Source organism: Stegodyphus dumicola, chromosome 12, assembly GCF_044657685.1.
Source record: "Stegodyphus dumicola isolate Sdum_Otavi_A_Nest chromosome 12, ASM4465768v1".
NCBI lineage: Eukaryota > Metazoa > Arthropoda > Arachnida > Araneae > Eresidae > Stegodyphus > Stegodyphus dumicola.
In genome coordinates, this window is record NC_140779.1 from 5,229,875 (window position 1) to 5,255,650 (window position 25,776).

The following is a 25,776-nucleotide window of genomic DNA, read 5'->3' on the forward strand; positions in this document are numbered from 1 at the left end:
AAGTTTTCAACAAGGTCGTTTTAGACCTCAGTTTCAAACTAATTAACTCTGGCGGGAAGTATGTAAGGATCTTAAGTTTTACTAACGTTTATTTTATTTTAAATCTTTACTATCACTTCTTATTTTCTACTTCCGGCCAGAATTATAAGCGTGAAGGATTTTATGCAAAGTTTGTCTGGCGAACGCCAAGTACTTAAGTTGTGGCTTTTTGCCAAGCGAAAGAGAGAGGAAGCAGTGAGTTCGAAGCAGGCCGCTTACCTTAGAAGTTACGCAGTTGCTATTTGCCTTCCAGGCCAGAGGTTTTAATCCTCTTGATAAATTAAACGTATTGTAGTGTTCACAGTCTCTGTGCTACATACGCTTCCTGTTATTATAAGGCCAATCTTCCACGTGTATTATTCTAAAGTTAAATTAGAGTTTAGTTTTATTTTGATACCTTTTACGTTAGACCCCGAGTGGAGGGTCATTGTATTCCGAAGTACGGAAGTCATTGTATATAAAGAAAAAAAATAAAGGGTTTTGTATACCCTTCGTCTGTATCCTGTCTACTTACTACAATTAGTGAACATAGCTTTAGTAAGCTCTCTGTTCCTAGTCAGGTCCTTGTATGTTCCCGAAGAAGGTTAGAAGGAACATTGAACCTGATAAGGTTTCTTTCTAGCTGCCCTTCCATAATAACTTCCTCTATGTCAAACATTCCGTACAGTCCGTACACTAAAAATGTTATGCGATGTACTATTAGCAACATCTTTGGCTAACCTGGGTGCACTTATTTTAGGGTTTTTCTTAATCTCTTTGATAATGCCACGTTTTATCTTGCAGAATATATTCGAAGCCGTCCACTTCTAATCTTATTTTCGGTCGATCCTGTCTCTTTGAAGTTTTTAGAACATTTCTTAACAGTAAATAAATGTTGAAATTTTTACAACATTTCTTAACAGTAAATAAATGTTCGTTTGAAATCCTATAGCACGATAAGTTAAACCCTCATTTCTGAGCTGAATAATTATGTTTTTAACATTAGCATCCATTTCCTTCGACTTCGAAGCCAGTTTATGACAGTATTAGCAAAATAACGTTTTAAAAGAGCACTGCAGACATTATACAGTGTTCAAGTAACATAACTGCCTTTCAGTATTATTAATATATTTTTAGAATTTGAAAATTCATATATTATTCGTATAAAAATACTTTCCACAAAAAATGCCGCAAAATTATAAATAAAAGAATGCCCGTGCTACTAAAATCACAAGAGAATGTCACTGAATGACATTAAAGAGGGAAAAAATTTGACCTCGAATTATCTTTATTTTTAAAAAAATCTAAAACTTTTAAATACCTGGTAATTACATATGCTAAACGTAGTTGTGTTTTAATTTTTAGAATGAGTATGAACTAAATATAATGGTAAATTCCATAATACTTATTTTTAGACTGCATTTTCATGCACTTTAATCTTACCCTTTAGTTAGATTTCACAATTTTAATACAAATTATTTTTTTTTAATTTAAAAGTACCACAACATGAATATTTGTGTCATTTAAAATATTTTACCAACTAACGGGTCCGAAAATAAAGGCTTAATAAAATAAAATAAAGGTTTTTATGGATACAGTATGCACTGAACATTCCTGCAATCATATAAAATAGTTCTAAATTCCTTCTTCTGTAGTAGATCACTTTAATAACTTACTGCATAGTAAAAGAGTGATTTTTTTCTTTAGGTATGAACTGAAACTTCAAGCTGACTTGGCATTTGGATCTTTAGGGAAAGATAACAAGTGGTTTGGAATGATTGGCTCAATGCTCGAAAATGTCAGAGTTTATTATCTTATTATAAAATATTTGATTCGTTATGAAATATTTCCTTAAAGTCTCAAAAAACTCTTCACAGTTTCCTGTAATGCAGATCAGTTTTGATACTCACTTTATTAGCGACAGGGCTTAATTTCTAAAATTAGAAGTGCCGGAGCCCTATGGAAGACTGAGGAACGAGAGAAAAAGTAATAAAAAATCTGAAAGCTTTTTTTCTTTTCCCCAGACTTTACATTGAGACCAAAAGGGCGTTTTTTTAACATTTCGTGTGTTACCTTTATTTATCAAATATCACGTTCTTCGCACTTAAACCGTAAAATTCAGTTCAAAAGCAATATCGCAAAATAATTTTAAATTGAGCATATAATTTAGAATTTTCAAAACGCAACTTCGCGCGGTGGAGATAAAAACGTTTTTTTTTTTTTTTTTTTTCGTACAGTGTTGCCATTTTCCGCTTTGAAATACTAGTTGAGGTTCTTAATCAAAATTTCTTTCTTTCTCTTCTATCCGCATGTGCAACTAAAAGTCCGGAAAATTCCCAATCTAGTCATCACATGAACACTTAACCACCGCACAGAGCGAATTACTCTGAATCTACAGTGGTGGCCAAAATTGTGGACACTTTTGGAAATTTTTATGTTTTTTAACTTTGTATGCTCATAGAAAACGTTACGTTTCACAAAATGCAAACTTGTATACATCATTTTAAAGAGAATTTATTACTGAATTCAATACAAAACACAAAATTCAATTATTTGCAATACAAAAAAGTTAAACGATAATAGTTATCGATATACATTAGATAGTGATGATTGCAGTGAGTTATCAGTATTTAGTAGGGTACCCTTTATTTTTGATTACAGCTTCGCATCGACGTTTCATTGAGCTGACAAGAGTTTTAAGCTCTTCTTTCGTTATTACATGATGCCAGGAAACAATTATAGCCTCAATTAGTTCCCTTTTATTTGATGGGCGCCTCATTCGGACAAGAGTTTTCAAACGGTGCCACAAATTTTCGATAGGATTGAGGTCAGGACTGTTTCCTGGCCATGACAGCAATTTAATGCTCTTTGTACGAAATCACTCTTTCGATATTTTGGCCGTGTGACAAGGAGCAGAATCCTGCTGAAAAATAAACGAGGCATTGCTGGGAAAGAGATCTCTGATGGAAGGTAGAAGTTTTGGCTCTAGAATAGTGTCAATGTATTTTCTGGCATTCAGTGTCCCATCGATGACATGAAGGCGACCCATACCATCTGCTGACATGCATGACCACATCATAACACTACCTGGGTTCTTCACGGTTGCTTGAATGCAGTCAGGATGTAGCTCTTCTCCTATTCTACGTCTTACATATTTTCGCCCATCACTACCGAATAACGAAATCTTAGTTTTATCACTCCATATAACTTGTGACCACTGATCATCTGTCCAATTAATGTGTTCCTTTACCCACTGTAGTCTTTTTTTCGTTGCTGAATTAATTTTCAGATAAGGCTTTTTTCGTGGAATTCTACCTCTCAGTCCAACATCTGTTAATCTTCTCCTGATTGTTCTTGAACTGACAGAAACACCAGCATCATTCAGATCACTTCTGATGGTCGCTGATGGCATTTTCTATCTTGGAGACATAGTCTTTTTATTCTTCTGTCATCAGTAGATGTGGTGCAGCTTTTTCGGCATTTTCCTTCTTTGTTTTTTATTGAATTTGTCTCCTGATATCGTAAACAAAACTTTCGGACTCCATATGTAGTCACTGAACCACCCACCTTTCTTGCAATTTCAGCATAGGAAAGACCACTTTCTCATAACATAATAATATTACATCTCTCTCTAAGTGTCCAATCTACTCTTTTATTTGATGTCATTGCTTCTTGACTATATATTAAAAATATTTACAAAAATTCTTACTTGTAATTGCAGTGTATACGAAACAGGTCCTCCTTTTACAGAACAAAGCAAAATAATGAATTGTTTCAAGTGTAAACATGATGTCAGCTTCTACTGGCAGTTATTAACATTTGACTGGTTCTCAGAACAAGAACAGTGATTGGCCAGGAAAGGTAGACATTACAAACTACTTCATAACTGTGTTCTTTATTTATATTAAAGTACATATAACTTTTTTGTATTGCAAATAACTTAATTTTGTGTTTTGTATTAAATTCAGTAATAAATTCTCTTTAAAATGATATATACAAGTCTTCATTTTGCTAAAAGTAACGTTTTCTATAAGCATACAAAGTTCAAAAGCATATAAATTTCCAAAAGTGTCCACAATTTTGGCCACCACTGTAAGCTATACCTGAAACCATGGAAAATAAAACTTTTGATCTTAATGTTAAGAGCCTGATCAAGTAAAAATATATACATTCAAACCCGTTTTTGTGATGTTTATATAGACCGCATAAAAGAAAACGCATAAAAAAATCGCATGAAACTTGACAAATAGATATAAAAAATAGTTTTCGCAACTCGATTAAAAAGTATTTGTTATGCGTTGAATATAGGGACCGTGTAAAAATGTCTCACGTGGAAAATAACTCGAAACCTTAGGAAATAACTTGTAATTGCTTTTTAATACGAAATCAAGACACGAAGCTTGACAGCTACTTGGAATCTCGACAAACCTTTTAAAATCTGATTTATAAAATACACATGCGAACACTTTTAACCCTCTGAGCGGCATTATTCGATCATGAGATTTTTTGTTACTTGACACATATTAGCTTATAAAGATATTTTGTTTTCTTTCTTTAATAATGTATATGTAATCTTAATGAATGTAAGTTTATGAAAATCGAGGTTAAATAAGTAATTATATAAATTTAGCTAATAAATGCTGCATAAATACATGCCTTTATGACAAAAACCCGTGCTGCTCAGAGGGTTAAATATTTCATTTACATATGCATTTATTTTACACATACAAAACTTTTCAAAATGTATAACCAATATCCTTCGTAATCTGACAATACGCGAATTTTCTTGTGGTAAATTGGTTCAAAATCACTTTCGTCACTTGAATATACTACTTCGCACTCTTTTAGAGTTGAGTTTTTTTCATTTACTATGTAGTCGGTAATTAGTTTTTGTGACGACTGTTGTTTCACTAGACGCTTGTATATGTCTCGGTAGTCAAATATACAAGGTTGAAACTCCTTTTGGAGTTTTGAAGTTCTTTCAGAATTTGCCTCAATTACAAGAAAATGACATTTTGGCTAATCTTTAGAATATGGTAACAGGTAGTTTGGCGACATTTTGGTAAGGCAATAAAGGTTACTAGATAGGACTTTAGCAATAATCTGAGAAGTATTCGAATGACACATTATTTTGTCTCAGAGAAATAAGAGATCATGAGACATGTCATGTGACATTTTCCGGAAAATTCCGATCGTGATTTTAGCAAATAAGCACTTAGAAACAATTTCGCTGCTAAAGTACAGAATCGCCCACTTATTTGTTTGGCGCATTTCACAAGAGTAAGAAGAATTGGATTTTTGTCAATTTTCTTTGACCTTTGTGAGTGAAAATAAGTCGATGTGTACATAGATAAAGAGTGGGCGAAATGCCATTTTTGTGCAATTCTGGGATGTTTTTTAAGTCAAAATAGGTTGAAATGTACATGGATACCGTGTATGTGCAATTCTTAAAAACGCGGGCAGTGGCGTAGCAAGCATAACTGGCGCCCGGGGCAAAATACCTTATTGGCGCCCCCCCCCAAAAAAAACTTCCAGTATATAATGTATAGAATATATTCGCAATAAGAAAATAATGTAAATGATAATAAAATGCTGAATCTGCTATAAAATACTCAAAAATATATTAAGAATAGTCACTACCTAACTACAATAGCCTTGGATTCGGAAATGCATCTGTGTCAGCGAAAAAAATCAGACATACGATGATCTAGAATTAGTTAAATTATTTATTTTGCATATTTACATAAGTGTTTTTAAAAAGCACAATTTTTAAATATTTAAAAGTTTAATATACATTATAGATAAATAGATATGTGGTAACTTGCCTACTACAACTCAACTCTGCCAGTCTGGTAACCCATAGCAACCAAAAACAAAATAATATTTATTCTATTCAATTGTTATAATTATTTAACGATCTGTCTCAAAAAATTGTACTACCATAATTGGTGAACCGTATTTATTACGAATAGCAACCTTCAATGTTGCACGAATATGGAGTTTATATGTCAAAATTCTGAGCACCAGTAAGTTATTCAGTGTGATGAGATGCAAGTAAGACATTTCACCTGTGATTTCAAGCGTTGTGACGCATTCCGGTGAGTCAACATATTTCTGTCATAATTTCGGTGGATATATGTATCGTCTGAGATTCAGTCTGGTCGCCAATTTCTCCTGATTTCAAGTACCAAGAAACTGTTTCACTATATACATATTGATTATTTTTCTATACATATTATTACTGTGCATATTTGATTAGTCTAAATTGGTTGACAACGATGCTGCTTCACAATTGGAGCGAGTGGCAGTTAAGCCACCACCTTTTTGTCGCCGAGACCCATCGTTAGGGTTCATTCAATTGGATGCGCAGTTTAAATTGAGTCACATTACTGCCGACGAAACTCAATGTTATGCAATGTTCGCCGCGTTAGAATCAGAGGTACTGCAATCAGCTAGTGAAATAATTTTGAATCCATTGGCGACGGACAAATACAAATCTTTTTTTAAAAAAAATTAATTTCTGTTTATGAAGAATCAATCCGAGACAGTTAAAATCAAGCAGCTGTTGCACGATTTACAGTTGGGTGATATAAGGCCTTCACAATTGCTGTCTAAAATGTCAGACGTAGCCGCCGGTAACCTAACATTCTTAAAACATTATGGATGAATAGACTCCCATCTAGCATGCAAACCATTTTAGCGGCCAGTAGCGAGCCACTTAAAAATCTTCCCGAAATCGCTGATAAAATTCACGAGCTGGCCATTTCAGGGCAAATAGACGCAGTGCAGGCTCCTGATGCAGGTAGTGTGGTGTTACAGGCTCAAATTGATGATTTGTCCAAACAGGTAACTCAACTAGTAGCCATCCAAGCTGAACCTTTACCGCGCAACTGCTACAAATCACGTGGTCGAAATACACGTCGTGGCCCACTGAGAAAACGTTACGAAAGCCCTCCTCCGGGTATTTGTTTTTTATCACCACATATTTGGAAACAAGGCAAACAAATGCCACCCACCGTGTGTCGTTATAACGACCAGGGAAACGAGAAGGGCCGTTGCTCGAAGTCGTGAATCACAACGGCCGGAATTTTGCACGCCTTTTCGTCACCGAAAAGAATTCGGGCTTAAGGTTTCTTGTAGACACCGTGGCTGATGTTTCTGTCCTTCCACCACATTTTCACGAACAAAAGCGCCTTACTAAGTTACAACTTTATGTAGCAAATGGAACTCCTATTCAAACTTTTAATGAACGCCTAATATCTGTTGATTTAGGATTGCCCCGCAACTTCCAATGGCCATTCATTATTGCTACTGTCCTATTATTCTATTATTGGCGCTGACTTTTTACAAAAATTTTCTTTGCTTGTCGATCTTAAGAATCGTCGTTTGATAGATTCCACAAGCAACTTTACTTATCCGGGAGTAATTCGCAATAGTCAAGATTTGAGCATTAAACTGATTTCGGGTAAATTCTCAGAGAACATCAACTTCTCAGAGAATTTCCTACAATCACGCGCTCAGTTATGGGTATTTCCGAACCCAAGCACGATGTATTACATTATATTGAAATTAACGGACCTCCAATTGCCGCTAAACCAAGACGCTTACCTCCGGACAAGCTTAAAGCTGCCAAAGAGGAATTTCAATACATGATGGAAGAGGGAATTTGCCGTCCTTCAAAAAGTTCATGGGCCAGTCCGCTCCATCTAGTTCGGAAAAGAAATGGTAAGTGGTGATTATTGCCGGTTAAATGCAGCTACAATTTCTGATTGTTACCCAGTCCCGCATATTCAAGACTGTATGCAAGTTTTAGAGGGAAAAGCTATTTTTACAACCCTTGATCTTGAGCGGACGTATCACCAAGTGCCCGTTAACCCAGCTGATATTCCCAGCTGTTAACCCAGCTGAAACTGGGGTTATTACGCCTTTTGGACTATTTGAGTTTCCGGTCATGACTTTCGGTTTATGCAATGCTGCTCAAACGTTACAATGCTTCATGAATCAGGTGTTAATCGGCCTCGACTTTCGTGTACCTTATTTTGATGAAGTCTTAATCGCCTCCTCTTCAGAGCAAGAACACCTATCACATTTGAGAACAGTTTTTGAACGTTTTCAAAGATACAGTGTCAGTCTTAATCCTTCCAAATGCGTTTTTGGCCAACCAAGAGTATCCTTTCTTGGTCATGAAATTTCCGCTGATGGCGTTCGACCGCTTCCAGAGTTACCACTATCCGCAATATGCCCGAAACATCTACAGTGAAGGATTTAAAGATTTCTTGCTATGCTCAATTTTTATCGACGTTTCTGACCTCATGCAGCAAACCATACAAACACTTCTAAATTCTTTTTTGGTTGGAAGTAAGAAAAACCATAAACGTGTTATAACCTGGGCCACAGAATCTCGCGAAGCGTTCCAAAAATGTAAAAATGATTTAATTTCGGCAACAAATTTGCAGTATCCTTCCGCATCTAAACCATTATCACTCTACGTTTATAAGGTATTTCTCCCGCTTTCCTAGCGTGCCTTCGTGGTGTAGTGGTTCTGCACGCTGGGCCAGTACGCCAGAGGTACGCGGTTCGATTCCCGGCGAAGGCGGTTGCTAATTTTTCAATCTCTCTTGCTTCCAAAAATCCTAATGTCTCTACAGTGGCGCCCGAACTAAAAGGGGTGTTGGATGAGGATTCTCCACACCCAGGATTTGGCGATTGGGTCCCCTAAAAACCCCAGTCGCCCTTTAAAAAGGGAAGTGTATAAGTTTTTCTCCCGCTTTCGTAGCCTGTCTTCGTGGTGTAGTGGTTCTGAACGCTGGGCCGGTACTCCAGAGGTCTGCGGTTCGATTCCCGGCGAAGACGTTGCATATTTTTCATCTCTTCTGCTTCCAAAAAATAACGTAATGTCTCTACACGTTGACGCATCAACAACAGGTATAGGAGCAGTTTTACAATAGAAAGATCAAGAATTATGGAGACTTATATTTTTTCTAAAAACCTCTCACCAGCACAAACCAGATGTAGCACTTACGATGGCGAATTATTAGGAATTTATGAAGCTGTCAAATATTTTCGACATATGCTAGAGGGACGCGTTTTCATGATCTTCACAGATCACAAACCCTTAACCTATGCTTTTCAACAGGATAAAACTTCTCCTCGTCAAATGAGACACCTAGACTTCATAGGGCAGTTTTCAACAGCTATCCGTTATATTGAGGGTTCGCAGAATATTGTTGCAGACACCTTGTCTCGTATTGATGAACTAGCCGTTCCTTCGCCAATAAAGTTTGCTGCCCTTGCGGATGAACAACACCGGGATTCAGAACTACAAACCTTCTTGAAAAGCAAATCTTCCATCAATCTCAACTTGCAGCCTATGTAGCTGTCACCTGGAAAATCACTTTATTGTAATGTTCAAGATTCAAGCTTTCGACCTTATGTTCCCTCCGGATTTCGCCATGCCATTTTTAGTCAATTACATCGTCTATCACATCCTGGCATCAAGGCTTCGAGGAAACTGATACAGCAACGTTTCGTATGGCCTAGCATGCAGAAGGACATAGCCAACTGGACACGTTCGCGCTTGGAGTGCCAAAGATCTAAAATTTTTCAGACACACCGCCAGCCAACTTAAAAATTTTAATTTGCCCTCATCTCGCTTCAATCACGTGCACCTCGACTTGGTCGAGCAGTTATATTTATTAATAATAATATAATACATGAATACAATTAATTACTATGTATACATTTTTCTTATCTTGGATAAAGCAAATTTATTATTTACTTCATCAAAGTCGACCCTTTCAAATTTTTCTCTTTCCACACTAAAAAATGCTAGATGACTTAGGGGATCTTGTCTCATCGTTGATTGTAAATATGTGAAAATTTATTTTAATTTGCTGAACGAGCGTTCATAGTTAGCATTTGATAATGAAATAGTAAGTAGTATTTGAAGTGCGACTCTTAGGTTTGGAAAAACATTTTCTCTGTAGATCTGTAGTGAAGTTTTAAGTTCCGTTTCTTTTCTACTGCGGAGTAACGTCATGCAGTCACATTCACTGCTCAAAACAATTAAGGGATATTGTGGGTTCGGTATGAAATAACCATATAATCGACAAACTTTTTGAACAAAAGGAAAGAGAAGAGATTATAAAAGAAAATTGTAACGTTTATAAAGATGAGAATATTCAAATTTTGTCTGTGACGTCGAAAACTATGCGTTTTAGATAAGGAGTAAGGAACGACCTGCAGTATTCCTTTTGTAATAAGAGATTAAAAACAATTGACATGCAATGAATGCTTCGCAGCAGTGAATATACGATGTCTCAGCAAGATGACTTAGTTGAATGGGTAGCCAGGAAGGCCATCAGTCGTTTACAGGAGAGTCAAACGCAAGCCATTGTAGCGGAAGTGTTAGCATTTTCCCAAAATGTTATTTCCAGATTATGGAATCGGATTTTGGAAACTGGATATGTTTGAGAATTTCGGGACAAGGTCGTATTATCGTTTAAAAATAAGAAGTGGGAGATATACGTGCATTTCGTTTAAAAAAATAAAAATATATCTTTATTTCGGAGAAATAACGTGGTCAGGGAGAACGTTTTGGTTGATGTACTGCAAACATTTTATTACACATTTTATCAGACAAACCAAGAAAATAAATAATTAATTATATTACAATAGTTATTAATTTTAAATATATTTTCCAGAAATCGATCTAAATGAAAGCTGAAATTTTCAGGAAAATCTTGTTTGGAGACAATTTGGCGCCCCTCTACGAGCAGCGCCCGGGGCATCATGCACCCCCTTGCCCCCCCCCTCGCTACGCCACTGAACGCGGGAAGCAGTTTGCGATTCTGCACTTTTTCCCAATTTCGCACCTAATCTTCGTCATGATTAAGCATTTTTGTTCCATAAAAGTTCTAATATAAGCGTAATTCGGCTAGCAGGTTGTTGGAAAAAATGTTGACTAAAAAAAAAAAAAAAAAAAAAAAAAAAAAACACCATGCCTTTACTTCGTGAAAACAAAATGGCGTCCAAAACAAAACTAGCAGGTTGCTGTAGCAGGGTTGGTCGGGAAGTTTTCGCCAAATAATCGCCAAGTTACCATAATGTAAAGATTCACCGACATTTTAATTGATAACTTCGTCAATTATGTTCCAACGTGATTGAAATTTCCATATACCGCCCAAAACAAATTGCACAAAAGCAGGTTTGTGTGTATAGAATTAATATCAACCAGAAATAATGAATTTTCTAACAGGGGAATATAAATTAAAAACTATTCCATCAAAAACTTAGAAAAATAAATTAATACAAAAATAAAACAATATTTACGTTAAATTAAGTAATAGTTGATAATTCTTTGTCAAGGAGCAACCGAAAGAATTATCAGCAGAGCTCTGAATTCTATCTGGACGAACTGTAAAACTAACCAAAGAATTCCTAAAATGTATACTAACTAGATGAGGATAGATACAAAATTTCAAGTGCATAAAATTTTTGAGAAGTTTATAAGTTTTTATAAGACTTGCTTTTATCTGAAATAATTATCATGATACAACAACCTTGGGGTCGATTAAGTTGAGATCTGCAGTTCGTTCCTACCAAGCGCATTTGTTCATCACTGTTCTCACGAATTTAGCATGAATGTGAAATTTTTGTTTACTTTTTCATTTTCTTAATGCTTAATTAAACTGCCAATTTATAAAAACTCCATTTTAATTATGTCATTTATTGGTCATAATGAACTAAAATCCCAAGGAAAAGCTATTAATTTGTCTCTTTCAACAGGAAACAGATATTTCTGGACCATATTTCATCACTAAACCAAGAGCAGATGTTGTAGCTTTCAGCACACCCTTTGCATTTTCAGAACTAGCCATAGTATCTGGTTTAGTCCCTGCTAATAAAGACCCTTTTGTTATTTTTGAAGTATTCTCTTGGCAGGTAATTTTTGTTCCTTCTAATAGACAAAAGATAAACTTTTGACGAATTTTGTACTTACGAGTAGATAGGTAATTTTAGTAGAGTTAAAAGTAAAATTGTTGTATTTTTCCGTGTTACGCAGTGCGAGACAAATTTTAAGAGAAAGCTAAGCCGTAAAAGTAAGAACGCAGGGGCAAGTGCAGCTAACAATGAATAAATGGGTTTCTCGGTAATTTGCTGAGACTTCGCCAAACTGACAACGGTTTGGGAAGTTTATTTTGTCGCCAAATTCGGTGATAAATCCCCAAAGTCGCCAAATTTGGAGGCCATTTGGCGACATTTTGGTTTAGTCCCTGTATCACCGTAATAAGTATTATAATTGAATAAATGTAATTGACCACCATGTTAGCTGTAACCGTAATTCCATACTGCTATTGATTTCTAGTAATTTTGCGAAGCAGAAAGTACCAGAAATATCTCGGCGGCCTGTTGAAAATTAAGGGCCAGAGAGAGAGCATCTCAGTCCAGTTGCTTAGTTACTGTCTTTGCGAGTTGTAATTCCTCGTGAAATGATATAAATCCGAGTAAGCTTTCTCTTTAGATGAGCTTTGCATTGCCGTTTTGTTTAACGTTCTTAGTAGTTTGATACGTAACTATTGATTATACGCTGTGGTACTGTGAACACTTGTACGAATATTTCTGTGGAAAATACCAGAATTCTGAAATATTTATTTTTATAAAAATTAATTTTTATTAATCTACTATCAGACTTGTGCATTCAATCTATTACGAAACCGTACGCACATAATAATATATTTCTCATGGCATGCAATCGAAGGAAATGTTACTTTTTCTAAGATTTAAGTCGATAGCGCTTAGATTTTTGGAACATCTTAGACAAAATTATGCAGTGAAACATCGGTTCACGAACGTAATTCGTCTCGGAAGGCTGTTCACAAACTGAAATTCAAAATGTTCTTAAACCGAAGCACATTTTAATTTTACCGTGCCATATTTATCAAGCAAAGAGAAAGCATGATGAATGAAAGAATGTAGTGAAGAAAGAAAGACATTGTTTAGATGTGGGGTATGTTCTATAAAAAAATGTCCAATGTGATTTTTTTTTATTGGTTTAAATTTGCTATATCTACGTTTTAAAGTGTTTTTAAAGTGAGGCACAACATTGTCATTCAAAAACGCACATGCTATGGTCTGTTACTATTCAATTGTATAAGGGTGATGTCGTTCTACGAAACGTTGTTGCAAAACACTTTTTGCAAAAGTTTCTCAGACCAATCTTTTTCTTCTTCTCTACTCTGTAAATGGTTCCACTATTACAGTTTTTGTTGATACTGATCTGGGCTGACATTCAAGATCATTAATTTTGCCGAGAGGTGCAATATCAGAGATAAGACAGTTTTTAAAAATACTCCTTAGTGACAATGTCTTCAAAGGTTCTGCCTGTAACATAATTTAGTTCTGTAATCAAATTTTTAGTGCTGTAAACCACTTCCTCTAACCAGGCTTTATCAATGCTTTCTATTACTATAAACCAATTGAGAACGTCAAAATGATGTTTATAAAAGTTTCTGATGTTAATTTTATGTCACAACTTATTCTGAATACGTTACAGGGTATTTTCTTCCTCCTCTCTGCATGCCTTAGTGATGTAACAGTAGCACATTCGGTGCGTATTCGAGGGGTCCAGGTTCAAGTCCCGGCGAGGGCATTGCACCTCTTTCATTTCTCCTGCTGCAAAATAACCTCATGACTGTACAACATCTTCGAAAATTATTAGTTGCTCTCTTGCTTCTTAATTATTGGAGGTACTGTTCGTCACTCGATATTTTTGTTTGTTTGTTTGTTCAGAAAATTAGTTTGTGATGAGACGGATTCTCGACCTCGGTTTAATTGTTTCATGAGTAGCGAAGAGTAAATACTCTAACAAATGTCTGACAAAAAATAAGATTCTGAATTTATTCAAAGCGCCGCCCAGACGGTATAGTGATTAGAGGAGCGGCCTACGATACCAAGAGGCCCGGGCTCGAATCCCGGAGAAGGCAAGGTTGTAACTGTGCGTCCCTTCATCGGAGGCAAACGTGGCACACCTGTTAGGTTCCTCCGTAATTTTAAAGTGACCACCAATTTTGGTCTTAGTAGTGGCCAAGCCGAAGTCGGCTGAGGACGGGGTTACTGGTTTAAAAAAAAATATTATTTAAAGCTGTAAATAATATTTTTTTAACTTAAATAGCTTAACTTTTTAGCTTAAATAATATTTTTTTGTTCTACAACCGATTTGAGCTGATCGATACGTAGGAATATTATACCTGTATAAAACTAACACAGTTTTCTCAGTGAGTACAAAAATATCCTTACAAATAACAGAGATTGGCAAGACCTTATATTATAATAAGTCATTATTGAATTTTTCTTCCAACTTGTGCTGTGTTAAATGTTAATGAGGCTAAAATTTGCAGACAAAATTAAGTTTGTAATTAAAAGGCATTTTTCTGCTTAAATTTTACATTGTTTTCAGACTTTTTTTATCAGTTATGGGAATGTCAGTTAATCATGAAAGAAAAACGGTCTCTCGAAGATTCATTTAGATCAAGATTTCAAAGGTGACATTTTGATAAAATACGTTAGCAAATAATCCCTTATCCCACCAAAACACGATAAACTTGATTTTGGTCTTGAAATTGTAGACAATTGCTCTAAAGGAAGTAATTAATCCGAAAATACACATACGAAAAAAAAAAAAAAAAAAAAAAAAATCGGAAAAAATTTCAGATTTTATATTACGCCTAAAGGGACGTTTTCTTAACAGTTTGTGTGTTACCTTTATTTATTAAATATCATGTTCTTCGCACTTAAACCATAAAATTCAATTCAATAGCAATATCAAAATAATTTTAAAAGAGCATATCTTTAGAATTTCCGATTCACAATCTCGCGCGCTGGAGATAAAAATGTTTTTTTCCCTGCACAGTATTGCCATTGCTCGCTATGAAATCGTCGAGATTTTTAATCACAAATTCATAAATGCTTTACAAAATAGAAAATAGATAATGAAACCAATTCCAAATTCCAAATTTGGGCTTCCAGATGCCCATATTCGGGTGGAAACGTAGTTATTGGAAATTTGACAGCTCTGGGTACCATTATTTTACCACAATACGAGAAACATACATACATTTATGCAGATTCTTTATTATTTACTTTCTTTAAATGTAATACAGGACTATAATATTTGGTGGCAACAATCTGAAAAATGAAACTCTACAAAATGCCGAAACTAAATTAATCGCCCACCTGGGTTAACGCCCTTTGGGGTAAAATCTGTAATTGGTATCAACTCTCCAAAAATTTAAATGATCATAATCAGCATTAATTACCAAAATAAAAAACTAAAATTAAGTTTAATTTGATAAGAAATTGGTGTTTAACTTATTTGTAAAGCATCAATGTAGAGTGAAACTTTAGCTTGTCTTCAGTGTTATGGAAATGATAAAGAACTGCTCACTAATTACAAGTTTCGTTTCTCATTTTGCAGGTTTGGCTGTTAATTGTATCGACATTGATTCTCATAGCAATTGTGGCAACGTTTACATATATGATTCTGCCAGCAAGAGAAAAGCGAATGAAAGCAGAAGTGTTCCTGGAATTTCTTTGGAGACTGTATGGATCTTTTATGTGGGAAGGTATTAAAAAAAAATACATAAGTTGTGGTTTAGTTTACTTGCAATCGAAGCTAATATTTGTTGCATTAAAGAAACCCAAAGCGCAATTGAAATGAGTTAAAACATATTTTATTACAATAGAACCCAGTTTATGCGAACCAACTACGAAAAATTCATTTTAGATAAAACAATTTTGTTTTTGTTTGTTTGTTCAAAAGACCCATGATCAGACTCGTATTCATTCAGAATGGGAAGGCATGTTTCGTGTAGACACCAGCTTCAATAATAACATTATTTGGAGGTATATTTTCTATAAAATAAGCTTCCAACTTCCTTTAAGTATGTATGCTTTTTCATTTAAATCGCATAAAAATAATTTGCCAATACAATTAATTTTTTCATACCTGTTTTTATCATAATTCAAGAGGCTTCTTTTAAGCTGTCTCATAGATAATGTTTAAAAACTCTTAATTTAAATAAATAGAATTATTGACTACAGTTCTATTAATTTTCATGTAAATATCTACAAAAGTTTCAACTTATAAAAAGAAAACATAAAATAAACAAAGCAAAAAACTAAAAGCTTTCAGATTTTACATTACGCCCAAAGGGGCGTTTCTTTAACGTTTTGTGGGTTACCTTTCTTTATTAAATGTCATATTCTTCGCACTTAAACCATAAAATTCAGTTCGACAGCAATATCGCAAAATAATTTTAAAATGAGCGTATCTTTCTAATTTCCGATACACAGTATCGCGGGCTGGAAATATTTTTTCCCTCATACAGTGTTGCCATTTCTCGCTTTGAAATCATTGAGTTTGTTAATAAAAAGTTCACTAAATTTTTACAAAATATGAAGTAGACAACAAAACAAATTCCAAATTAGGGCTTTCAGATACCCATGTATTCAGTGGAGGATTACGTTATTTAAACTTTGATGGCTCTGGGTACCGTTGTCTTATCACAGTGCGTGAAACATATATATATTTATGCAGATTCTTCATAATTTGATTTCTTTAAGTATAACATAGGGCTATAATATTTGGTGGCAACAGTTTGAAAAGTGAAACGGACATTTAAAGCTTTCGACGCAAAATGCCAAAACGAAATTAATAGCCCTTCTGGGCTAACAAAAATAGCTTCTTATAAATAACCCTAAGTTTTAAGTTTCAGAAATCCTGATTGACTAGCATCTATGGCAGTTCATTGAACGCTGCCTTTGATAGTCACGATTCAGATAGTAAATGTACAATACATAAACAGAATGAAAACGTGCCAACATTTAAAGCTTGAACAACTAAAATTTCTATGAAGTATAATTACAAGGTAATTCTTATACGCGTAGGAGAAATAATAACTTTACGGAATTTTATTAAATATTTCAAAGGAATTATCTTTAAAGTTTTATATTATTTTCAGGTCACTGGTTTGATGTCCTAACAAAACAGAAAATGTTCCCACTTGTAAGAAATATTTATTCTAAGCATTCTGTATAAACGATCCGATAAAGTAACTGCACAGCTGTTGTATCTGTTGTTGTTGTTGCTAGTCCTCGAGTCCAGCTTCTGCTAGACGAGATCCACGAGTTTATTCACCATCCAAAATTCATAGACTAGCATAGGAAACTTTAATAGGAAATATCTTATTTTCAGATCACTGGTTATATAAGTTTTATATTATTTTCAGGTAACTGGTTTGGTGTCCTGGCAAAACAGAAAATGCACCCACTTGTAAGAAATATTTATTCTAAGCATTCTGTATAAACGATCCGATAAAGTAACTGTTGTATCTGTTGTTGTTGTTGCTAATCCTCGAGTCCAGCTTCTGCTAGACGAGATCCACGAGTTTATTCACCATCCAAAATCTTATTTTCAGATCACTGGTTATATAAGTTTTATATTATTTTCAGGTCACTGGTTTGATGTCCTGGCAAAACAGAAAATGCACCCACTTGTAAGAAATATTTATTCTAAGCATTCTGTATAAACGATCCGATAAAGTAACTGTTGTATCTGTTGTTGTTGTTGCTAATCCTCGAGTACAGCTTCTGCTAGACGAGATCCACGAGTTTATTCACCATCCAAAATTCATAGACTAGCATAGGAAACTTTAATATGTCGTCGTAGGACAAACCCAGACACCTAATAATGTGTGTCGGAGAAGACACCTAAGACTTTGTTACATTTCGGATAAATCAGGTGCGTTTGTTGACCACCTTGGAAGGTAAGGCTACTTAGATGGCCACTAAGCCGCCCAAACGGTATAGTGATTAGCGTCGCTGACTCCTGTGCCGAAAGGCCCGGGTTCGAATCCCGGAGAAGGCATGAATGTTTGTAAATGTATAGTGTCGCTGCGGCATGGCCGCAATATGTGGAGAAGCGAAAGTCGTCTCATGTGGTTTGGTGAAAGGGGAGAGGGGATTCTATTTTGATGGAGAGCACCTTGGACCCGTCTCCCCGAGGTGCTCTCCATCAAAATTGGGGGCGAAACTGAGCTAAATCGCACGGTCACCTGAATGATGCTCAAGGCTGTTGCCAACGGCAGGCGTAATCTAGCGCTCCTTGCCATGAGGAATTTCGTGGACTTGGGCTGACTACGTCAGACAAGTGAGCATAAGCAACAACAAAAACAACAGATGGCCACTAAGAAAGTGGGACAGTGCTATCTGGATGCATCTGTTACACCTTTTATCTTGAATAACTCCTTTTTTCATAAGTGCACAAGTTTCTTTGGAGGTTTGAACTATTTTAAATAATATCATAGAAATTTTTTCCATCATTCTAACTTAACCGTTTTATGCACCTTATTTTAAACATGAAATTTAATTTTCTATATCAGGCATTCCCAAACGTTTTCTTGCATCAACCCCTTTTAAAAGAATGGTTTTCCTCATCGACCTCCCTTACATTTTTATCTATAATATACAGTTTATAGCATAATCAAATTTAAATAATGACTCAGAAATAACTTAAAGAAAACAATTACTCTAAGAATACAGAACAAAAGTTTTAAAAAAATTGTTTATTAAGTTTTATTATTTTTACTCCAAAGGGGCTTTATCCCTGAAGGACTATTGTTTTCGTTTTGCGATTTTGCGTTGAAACCCTTAAAGGGCTGTATCACTTTTCAGGTCGTTGTCACCAAATACTAGCGCCCTGTATTGTATTTGAAGAAATTAAATAATGAAGAATCTGCATAAATGTATGTATGTTTCTCGCATTGTGATAAAACAATGGTATCAAGAACCATCCAATTTTCAATGATGTAATCCTACGGCGAATATGGGCATCTGAAAGCCCAAATTTGAAATTTGGATCTTGTTTTATTATCAATTTCATATTTTGTAAAACTTTAACGAATTTTCGAGTAACAAACTCAACGATTTAAAAGCGAGCAATGACAACACTCTACGGGGGAAAAAAAAAAACCTTTTTATCTCCAGCGAGCGGAAATGTACCGGAAATTCTAAAGATAGGCTCATTTTAAAATTATTTTGCGAACTGCTATTGAACTGAATTTTATGGTTTAAGTGCAAAGAACGTGATATTGAATAAACAAAGGTAACATACAAAACGTTAAAAAAACGCCTCTTTGGACGTAATTTAAAATCTGAAACCTTTCAGAATTTTTTTTTTTTTTTATTATTATTATTTCAAATTGTACAAATTTTCAAATAGAAAATGGCAAATTCTTTCCGTATTAAGTTATTCACTTGACAAAAGCTTGCTTATACTGTATAAACAAGTGGCAAAGGTCAATAATCTTGGTCCGGGAACAACTTTGATTTGGGGATATTTCTTTCGTGACTTTTAAATTCCAAATCTTAGCGAACCCATGTGGTCTGAATCAAATTTGATTTATTTCTACTGTAAAGGGTTATATTAATAATTAGTTAATATAAAATTTAATTAATACTTTTTAATCAATTTGATCTTGATTATGCGGATCAATTGCAGGTGCATTTTCGGCTATCGACCTTTGAGCATCATAGACTCTCTTTAAAATTTCATCCACCCCCAGGGGATTTCCGATAGACTGCTCTTGAACAATAGACCTATCGTAACTGACTGCTTTATTATTTTTACATTTTTTAATTGTTTAAATTCGGCTTATCCTTTTGAGACTTGAATGATAACCTCTTCGAAGATTAGATAATAATCATAACTTCTTAAACTGCAATTTAATTTTTCGCTGACTTAGTTCCTAACAGGATTAAAATATATTTATCATGAAATTTACATGTTTTACGTACCCAGCTGTATGTAACATACCGCATATATTCTACCAGAGAGTTTTTTAACACGAATCTCAACGCGGAATTCTAGTGTTTGATGAGAAATCTCAAGAGGTTATACCTGAGAAATAATAATGAACAAGTTAATCATATAGAAATGTATTTTAGAGTCATATAATACTTTTTACACAGTGGTTTCCTGTAGCATGAAAATAATTTTAAGAATACCACGAGATAAAATACCTGCTTTTTTTAAGATTATTTTAAATTATATTTTCAATTTTGCTTCCCTGTACGAAGTAAAGGAAGTATTGTAATCACGAAAAATTTCGGTATCATATTTCAAGGAAAATATCCGTTTTGACCGCCATCGAATGCAATTTAACGATGTTTTTGCATGAGATCTATATGTAAGGACAGAATAAAGGATTCGTTTTTTCCAAACGAATTATAAAATTGATTTAAAATGGATTCAGAAGAAACGTTTTCGGGACGTCTGTACTTACGTACGTATTTATGTATGTATCTCGCATAATTCAAAAACGAGTAGCTTCAGAACGTTCAAATTTTGTATAGAGGACTGTTATAACATGTAGCTGTGCACTTCCCTTTTTGGTTGCAATCGCCGCACTAAAAGTATATACAGGTTATACAAAATTACGTTATACAAAAAAGGTTATACAATACAATCTGTTACTCGGCTCGGTGAGCTCAATTTTTTTTTTTTTTTAATTCTTATATGTTTGTAATGATTGAATTATGTTATTCTTATCTTCCGGTTAAGGTTTTTTATGCCTTTAGTTAATCTGCATGCAACAATTGGAGAATTGTCAACAATTAAAAAGCTGTTTAAGTTCGGCTAAGCCTAATTTTTGTTTTCCATAGCAGCCATATTTGTTTACATTTGAAACTTAGCAGAATAGGTAATTAAATCAGTTTCTGCACCTTTAGTGTTGTCACTAGTCGGTGTCTTTTTGAGGTTTTATGCACTTTTTGCTTTACCGCGATGTTAGAAATGAATTAGTTGAATGGGAAATATATCTCTAAAGATATTCGAGGAAATAAGTTTAAATGAAATGCAGGAAAAACTGCGTATATTTCTACATGCCTTCGTGATATTCGTACACTCGGCGCGTATTCGAGAGGTCCAAGATCGAGTCCCGTCGAGGCTTTGCTCATTCTTCATGTCTCCTACTTCAAAATATCCTAATGACTCAGCAAGCTTTGGTATGTGCAAATAAGCTATTTTAGCCCTGAAGAGTCAGTGTATAAAGTTTGGTAATTTTCTTAGCTATCATGAATTAGAACAAAACCCTACAGAGACAGACAGTGAATTATCACTAAGTCTAAAATAACAATGGAACCTTGAGAAGAGTTTAAAAGGCCCTTTATTAAAACTGAAGAAGAACAGAAGGCATATCTTGCGCTTATAACTCAGCCAGCACTTATGGCGAAATAACAACATAAATTAATTTAACGCGAAGTTACCTCAAAACCTAACCGGTGTAGATATTCAAATATCAAAGGATGAAGACTGCAAATTTTATCTAAGTTAGCAACCTAGCTACGTGGCCTAGGGAGAGAGAGAGAGAGCTCAGTCTTATAATCTAAAAACCTCTTTAAATGCACGCGAATTAATATACACTCTAGAGTGGAAATGGAATAAAGAAGTGATAGTAAAAGTCTAAATTATAAATAACTGGTTAATTAAAATAATAAACCCCCCACAAATCTTTGGCCAATCTGAGTTTTATGAGAGACGGTGATGAGTTAAATAAACGGCATTTTTTCCTTTGCTTCGTATGCGTTGTTCTAGTTCTTAGAAATCTGAGCGTATTAAGCGGCTTAATTTATTAACCAGTACGTTTAATAAGCATCGAGATCTATATATACCCGAAGAACTCTAATAACTTAAAATGCCAAAAATTCAAATAGCGATAGGAAATGCATTTGAAGAGATAATTACTTTGATGTAGACGATGTCGCTTTGCTGTATACACAGACTACCAATAAGTATTTGGACACCTGTGATAGAAAAGAAAAACTAACTTTATTCAAAATCAATAGTTGTTAGAGCCTCCACGAGAGGTAATTACAGCGTGGACCCTCCGGGGCATACTTTCCACAAGTTTTTGTATGACAGCTAGTGGTATTTTCTTCCACTCGGCTTGGAGAAGACATAGAAATTCCTTCACTGATTTTGCACGGGTAGTGCACCCCTGAATTCGGCGATGCAACTCGTCCCAGATGTTCTCGATAGGGTTCAGGTCTGGACTCTGGGCAGGCCAGTCCATTTGATAAACTCCATTGGCACCTTGGTTAACGTCGAAACATGAAAACAGGCATTGTCGTTCTGAAAGTAACAGGGGTCCAACCCGTAAAACTGCCACAACGTAGGAAGCACATTGTCATCCAAAATAGTGCAGTAGGCATCGGAGTTGAGCTTACCATGGGTCCCAGCCCATACCGGGAGAAACACTCCCAGACCATAATTCCACCTCCGCCGAACTTGACTGTTGGCACAATACATTCTGGAAGGAGACGTTCTCCAGGTAGACGGCAGACCAAGACCCTGCCATCCGAACGGTAAAGGGTGAACCTTGATTCGTAACTCCAAAGAACCCGTTTCCACTGATATACGGTCCAATTTCGATGTGCTTTGCACCACATTAACCGAGCAGCGCGGTTGGACTTTGTGATCAAAGGCTTATGGGCAGCAGCACGACCATGAAAACCAAGCAGATGTGCTTCCTTATGGATGGTATTCATTGAAACAATACTCCCGGTTGCTGTTGAAACTCCTCGCGGATGAGGGCCTTCAGTTGGGTGCGGTTCTTCCGAATTTCTCTGGACAGCACTCGTTGGTCTGTATCTCCCAGTTTTGTTGGTTTGCCGACTCGGGGCACATTCCAACAATTACCACTCACCTTAGGACCGCAGATATCGTCATTTGCATAGGTTTCCAAATACTTATTGGTAGTCAGGGTATATGGTGCCCAATATATCGTTCACAGAGGATTGCCTTGAAGAAATATGAGTGTAGGTTAGGTTAGGTAAAGTTACTTGGTTAGGGGCAAACACGCAAGAGCAAGAGGAGATATACTTTCCTTCTAAGGGAAACTAACTTATATTCACGTTTAAACACAGGGAAAACCACGAAAATCAATCATGCAACCCCTCACCTGGGTTCGAACTCAGATCGTACGCTCTTTGTAACCGCTGGGCCACTGGTGTGAATTATGAAAGTAAACACCGATATAAATTTATACTAGACACTGGTGGACAATTTCTAAGGATGGATAAGAGTAGCAGCGATAGCAACCACAAAATAGAAGGCAGGAAAATGTGGAAGTTATTTACGAACTTCCAATTTTAAATATGTTTTCCTGATATCACTTAGATGATTTTACGAAGAGCAAAAAATAACAGATGCTGCTAGACAGTTCGATATCAGCCAGTGTTCTTTCAAGTCTTTGAAAATCCTTACAAACAAATCAAATGTGTAACAAACGTGATGGGGAGATCGTGCTCGCAGTACGATGCTAGCAGAAAATAGGTATATGGTGCTGTGGACAAAAACGAACCGGAGCAGCACAGCTAATAAATTAGCAGATCAGCTACTTGCTGCTACTGGCAAGCAAATCTCCAGAAAAAACTGTAGCCAGACGTTTGCATCAAGGAGGACTATGAGCCCGCACTCTTATTGTGTGCATTCCATTGTCTAGATGCTAACATTCCTCCTGTTTGCAATGGTGTCGTCAGCATCGCAATTGGAGGGAAGACGACTGGACTTGTGTACTATTGTCAGATGAACTTAGGTTCAGTCTGTCGTCTGACTGTGGACGACAACTAATGTGGCGTGAGAGTGGTACTGCATATAGTCCGGCAAACGTCCAGGACAGGTTCCGATATCCTACATGTAATGTGACGGTAAGGACTGGGATCACGATCAAGCGCCTTACCTCGTTCTGTGTGCTTCTAACTGATCTTACGAATGGCTCTGTGTGCTTCCAACTGGGCCTACAAATGGCCAACGATACATTAATGATGCTCTGCTGCCTCATGTTCGCATGTTCCATCGGTCGGTGACAAATTTGTTTTAATGGGCGACAACGCAACATGTCATTGAACAGTCGCTGTCCAAGAGTGTCTAGAGAAGGAGGTTATTGAACATCTCGTATGGCCAGCATGTTCTCCAGATCTGAATTCCATTGAAAATGGTTGGGATGCTTTGGAGAGAAATCTTGCTGGCCGACAATGTTCTGCAATAAACAAGGACACCCTCATCTGTTCACTGAGAGAACAATAGGATAAACTACCCCAACAGCTGCTGGATAATGTGCAAAGCATGAAACGACCTATGGAATCTTACATCGCCCTCCATGGTCGCCATATCCCGTGTCAATATCTAACGCCAGAATGCCTGCGGGCGATAGTTGAATTTTTCTCACTTTTACGTACTAAGCACAAAATACCCATTTTGTCCCTTGAAAATTTTTCAAAGTGTTCTGAATTTCATAGCATAATAAATTATCTTTATTGTCATGTCCTAGTATTCTGGCATTATTTTACTTCACTTGGCGACCAACCACACTTACTTTTCTACGCGCTATATAGCCATTTATCACCCATCCTTAGCAATTGTCCACCAGTGTATAAAGCAAAGGACATGGCAAATTTAGTTATAATTCTGATATATGTAATTGGAACAATGAAAATGAATAATCATTTTTCTCTACATACTCTCTGCTAATATAGTAGTATCGATATGAAATAAATTTCCTTGCAGATATTGGGTCTCCACAGAAATGGCTATATTTTCACATCTGGTCATCCGTATCCTTTCGAATGCTGCTTTCTTTATGGTTGCTTGGGCCAGTGTTAATCATTATGTACTCATATCAAGGAGTCATTACTTCGAAATTTGCTTCAGATAAACTCATCCCAAGAATACAAAACATGGATCAGCTCTTTAGAGACACAGGAGTGAAAATATGTACTTTGCAAAATTCATATCCATTAGATTGCTTTAAGGTAAATTCAGTTATCAAATTATATTTTAATCAATATCATTTACAAAACATTATTGAAATAGTTTCTTTGGTAATCCATTATTATAGCGTAAGATTTTAAAAGCGAGTAAGTTTCCTTGTATGAATAAATGTTTTCCTGTACCTAATCTACGTTCCATTACAGGTGATATACATGAAGAATTCGTAGTTATTTGCTTTTTCAAGCATTGAAACTAGCTCCTTATTGATTTTTTATAAGAAGTGCTTCTTTGAATTAAGCAAGTATTACAAAAAATAATAATTTAACTACTTCTTTCTTGATTGTGTTTCTGTTAATTACAAGTCTTTCATACATTGTGCCAATGTTGTGCCAATGTTGATTGTATGCCCTTCTCGATAATGATTGCATGCCGATAGTATGCCTGTTGAAATCTCGTTTCTGTCATATGAATCGTGAGGAACAAACGTTAAAATCCCCTATTTCATTGGTGCAATAGGACTTTAGTGCATTTTAAACAGTTCCACGCAATTTCTATCGTTTTGTAACGTCAAAGATAGCTGAACGCTTTACATCAAGTATTCTTTGGGAAATTCGAATGATTTTTACCATCTTTAAAATGATTAATAATCAAATTTGTAACAGAACTCGCCGTTAGATTTTAGCGCACTGCCGTGTTCATTCCATACATGGAAATGCTAACATAATTTGCTAAACAAGATAACCTATTTTCAAATACAGATTTTTGTGATGTACTTTTATTTAATGCAAAAATTTATGACAATAAAACTCCATCTGCGTAAACATTTCAACAAAAGTTTTGAGTGTCCGAATTATTGAGTTACCGACTAATACGTTTTAAAGAAATCATTTTATCATGATATTTATTTTGTAACAAACAGGGCTTAAAAT

The 25,776-nt window shown here is 35.5% G+C and overlaps 1 protein-coding gene across 1 annotated transcript in view; it reads left to right on the forward strand.

Annotated features, from left to right (window-relative positions):
• LOC118192776 (putative glutamate receptor) overlaps positions 1–25,776 on the forward strand; it is a 57,974-nt gene that overhangs the window by 12,652 nt on the left and 19,546 nt on the right. The window contains exons 2-5 of the mRNA XM_085806912.1: positions 1,726–1,816; positions 11,806–11,961; positions 15,494–15,641; positions 24,644–24,888. Of these exons, the coding sequence (XP_085663038.1) occupies positions 1,726–1,816; positions 11,806–11,961; positions 15,494–15,641; positions 24,644–24,888 (640 nt within the window). The remainder of the gene's footprint in view (positions 1–1,725; positions 1,817–11,805; positions 11,962–15,493; positions 15,642–24,643; positions 24,889–25,776) is intronic.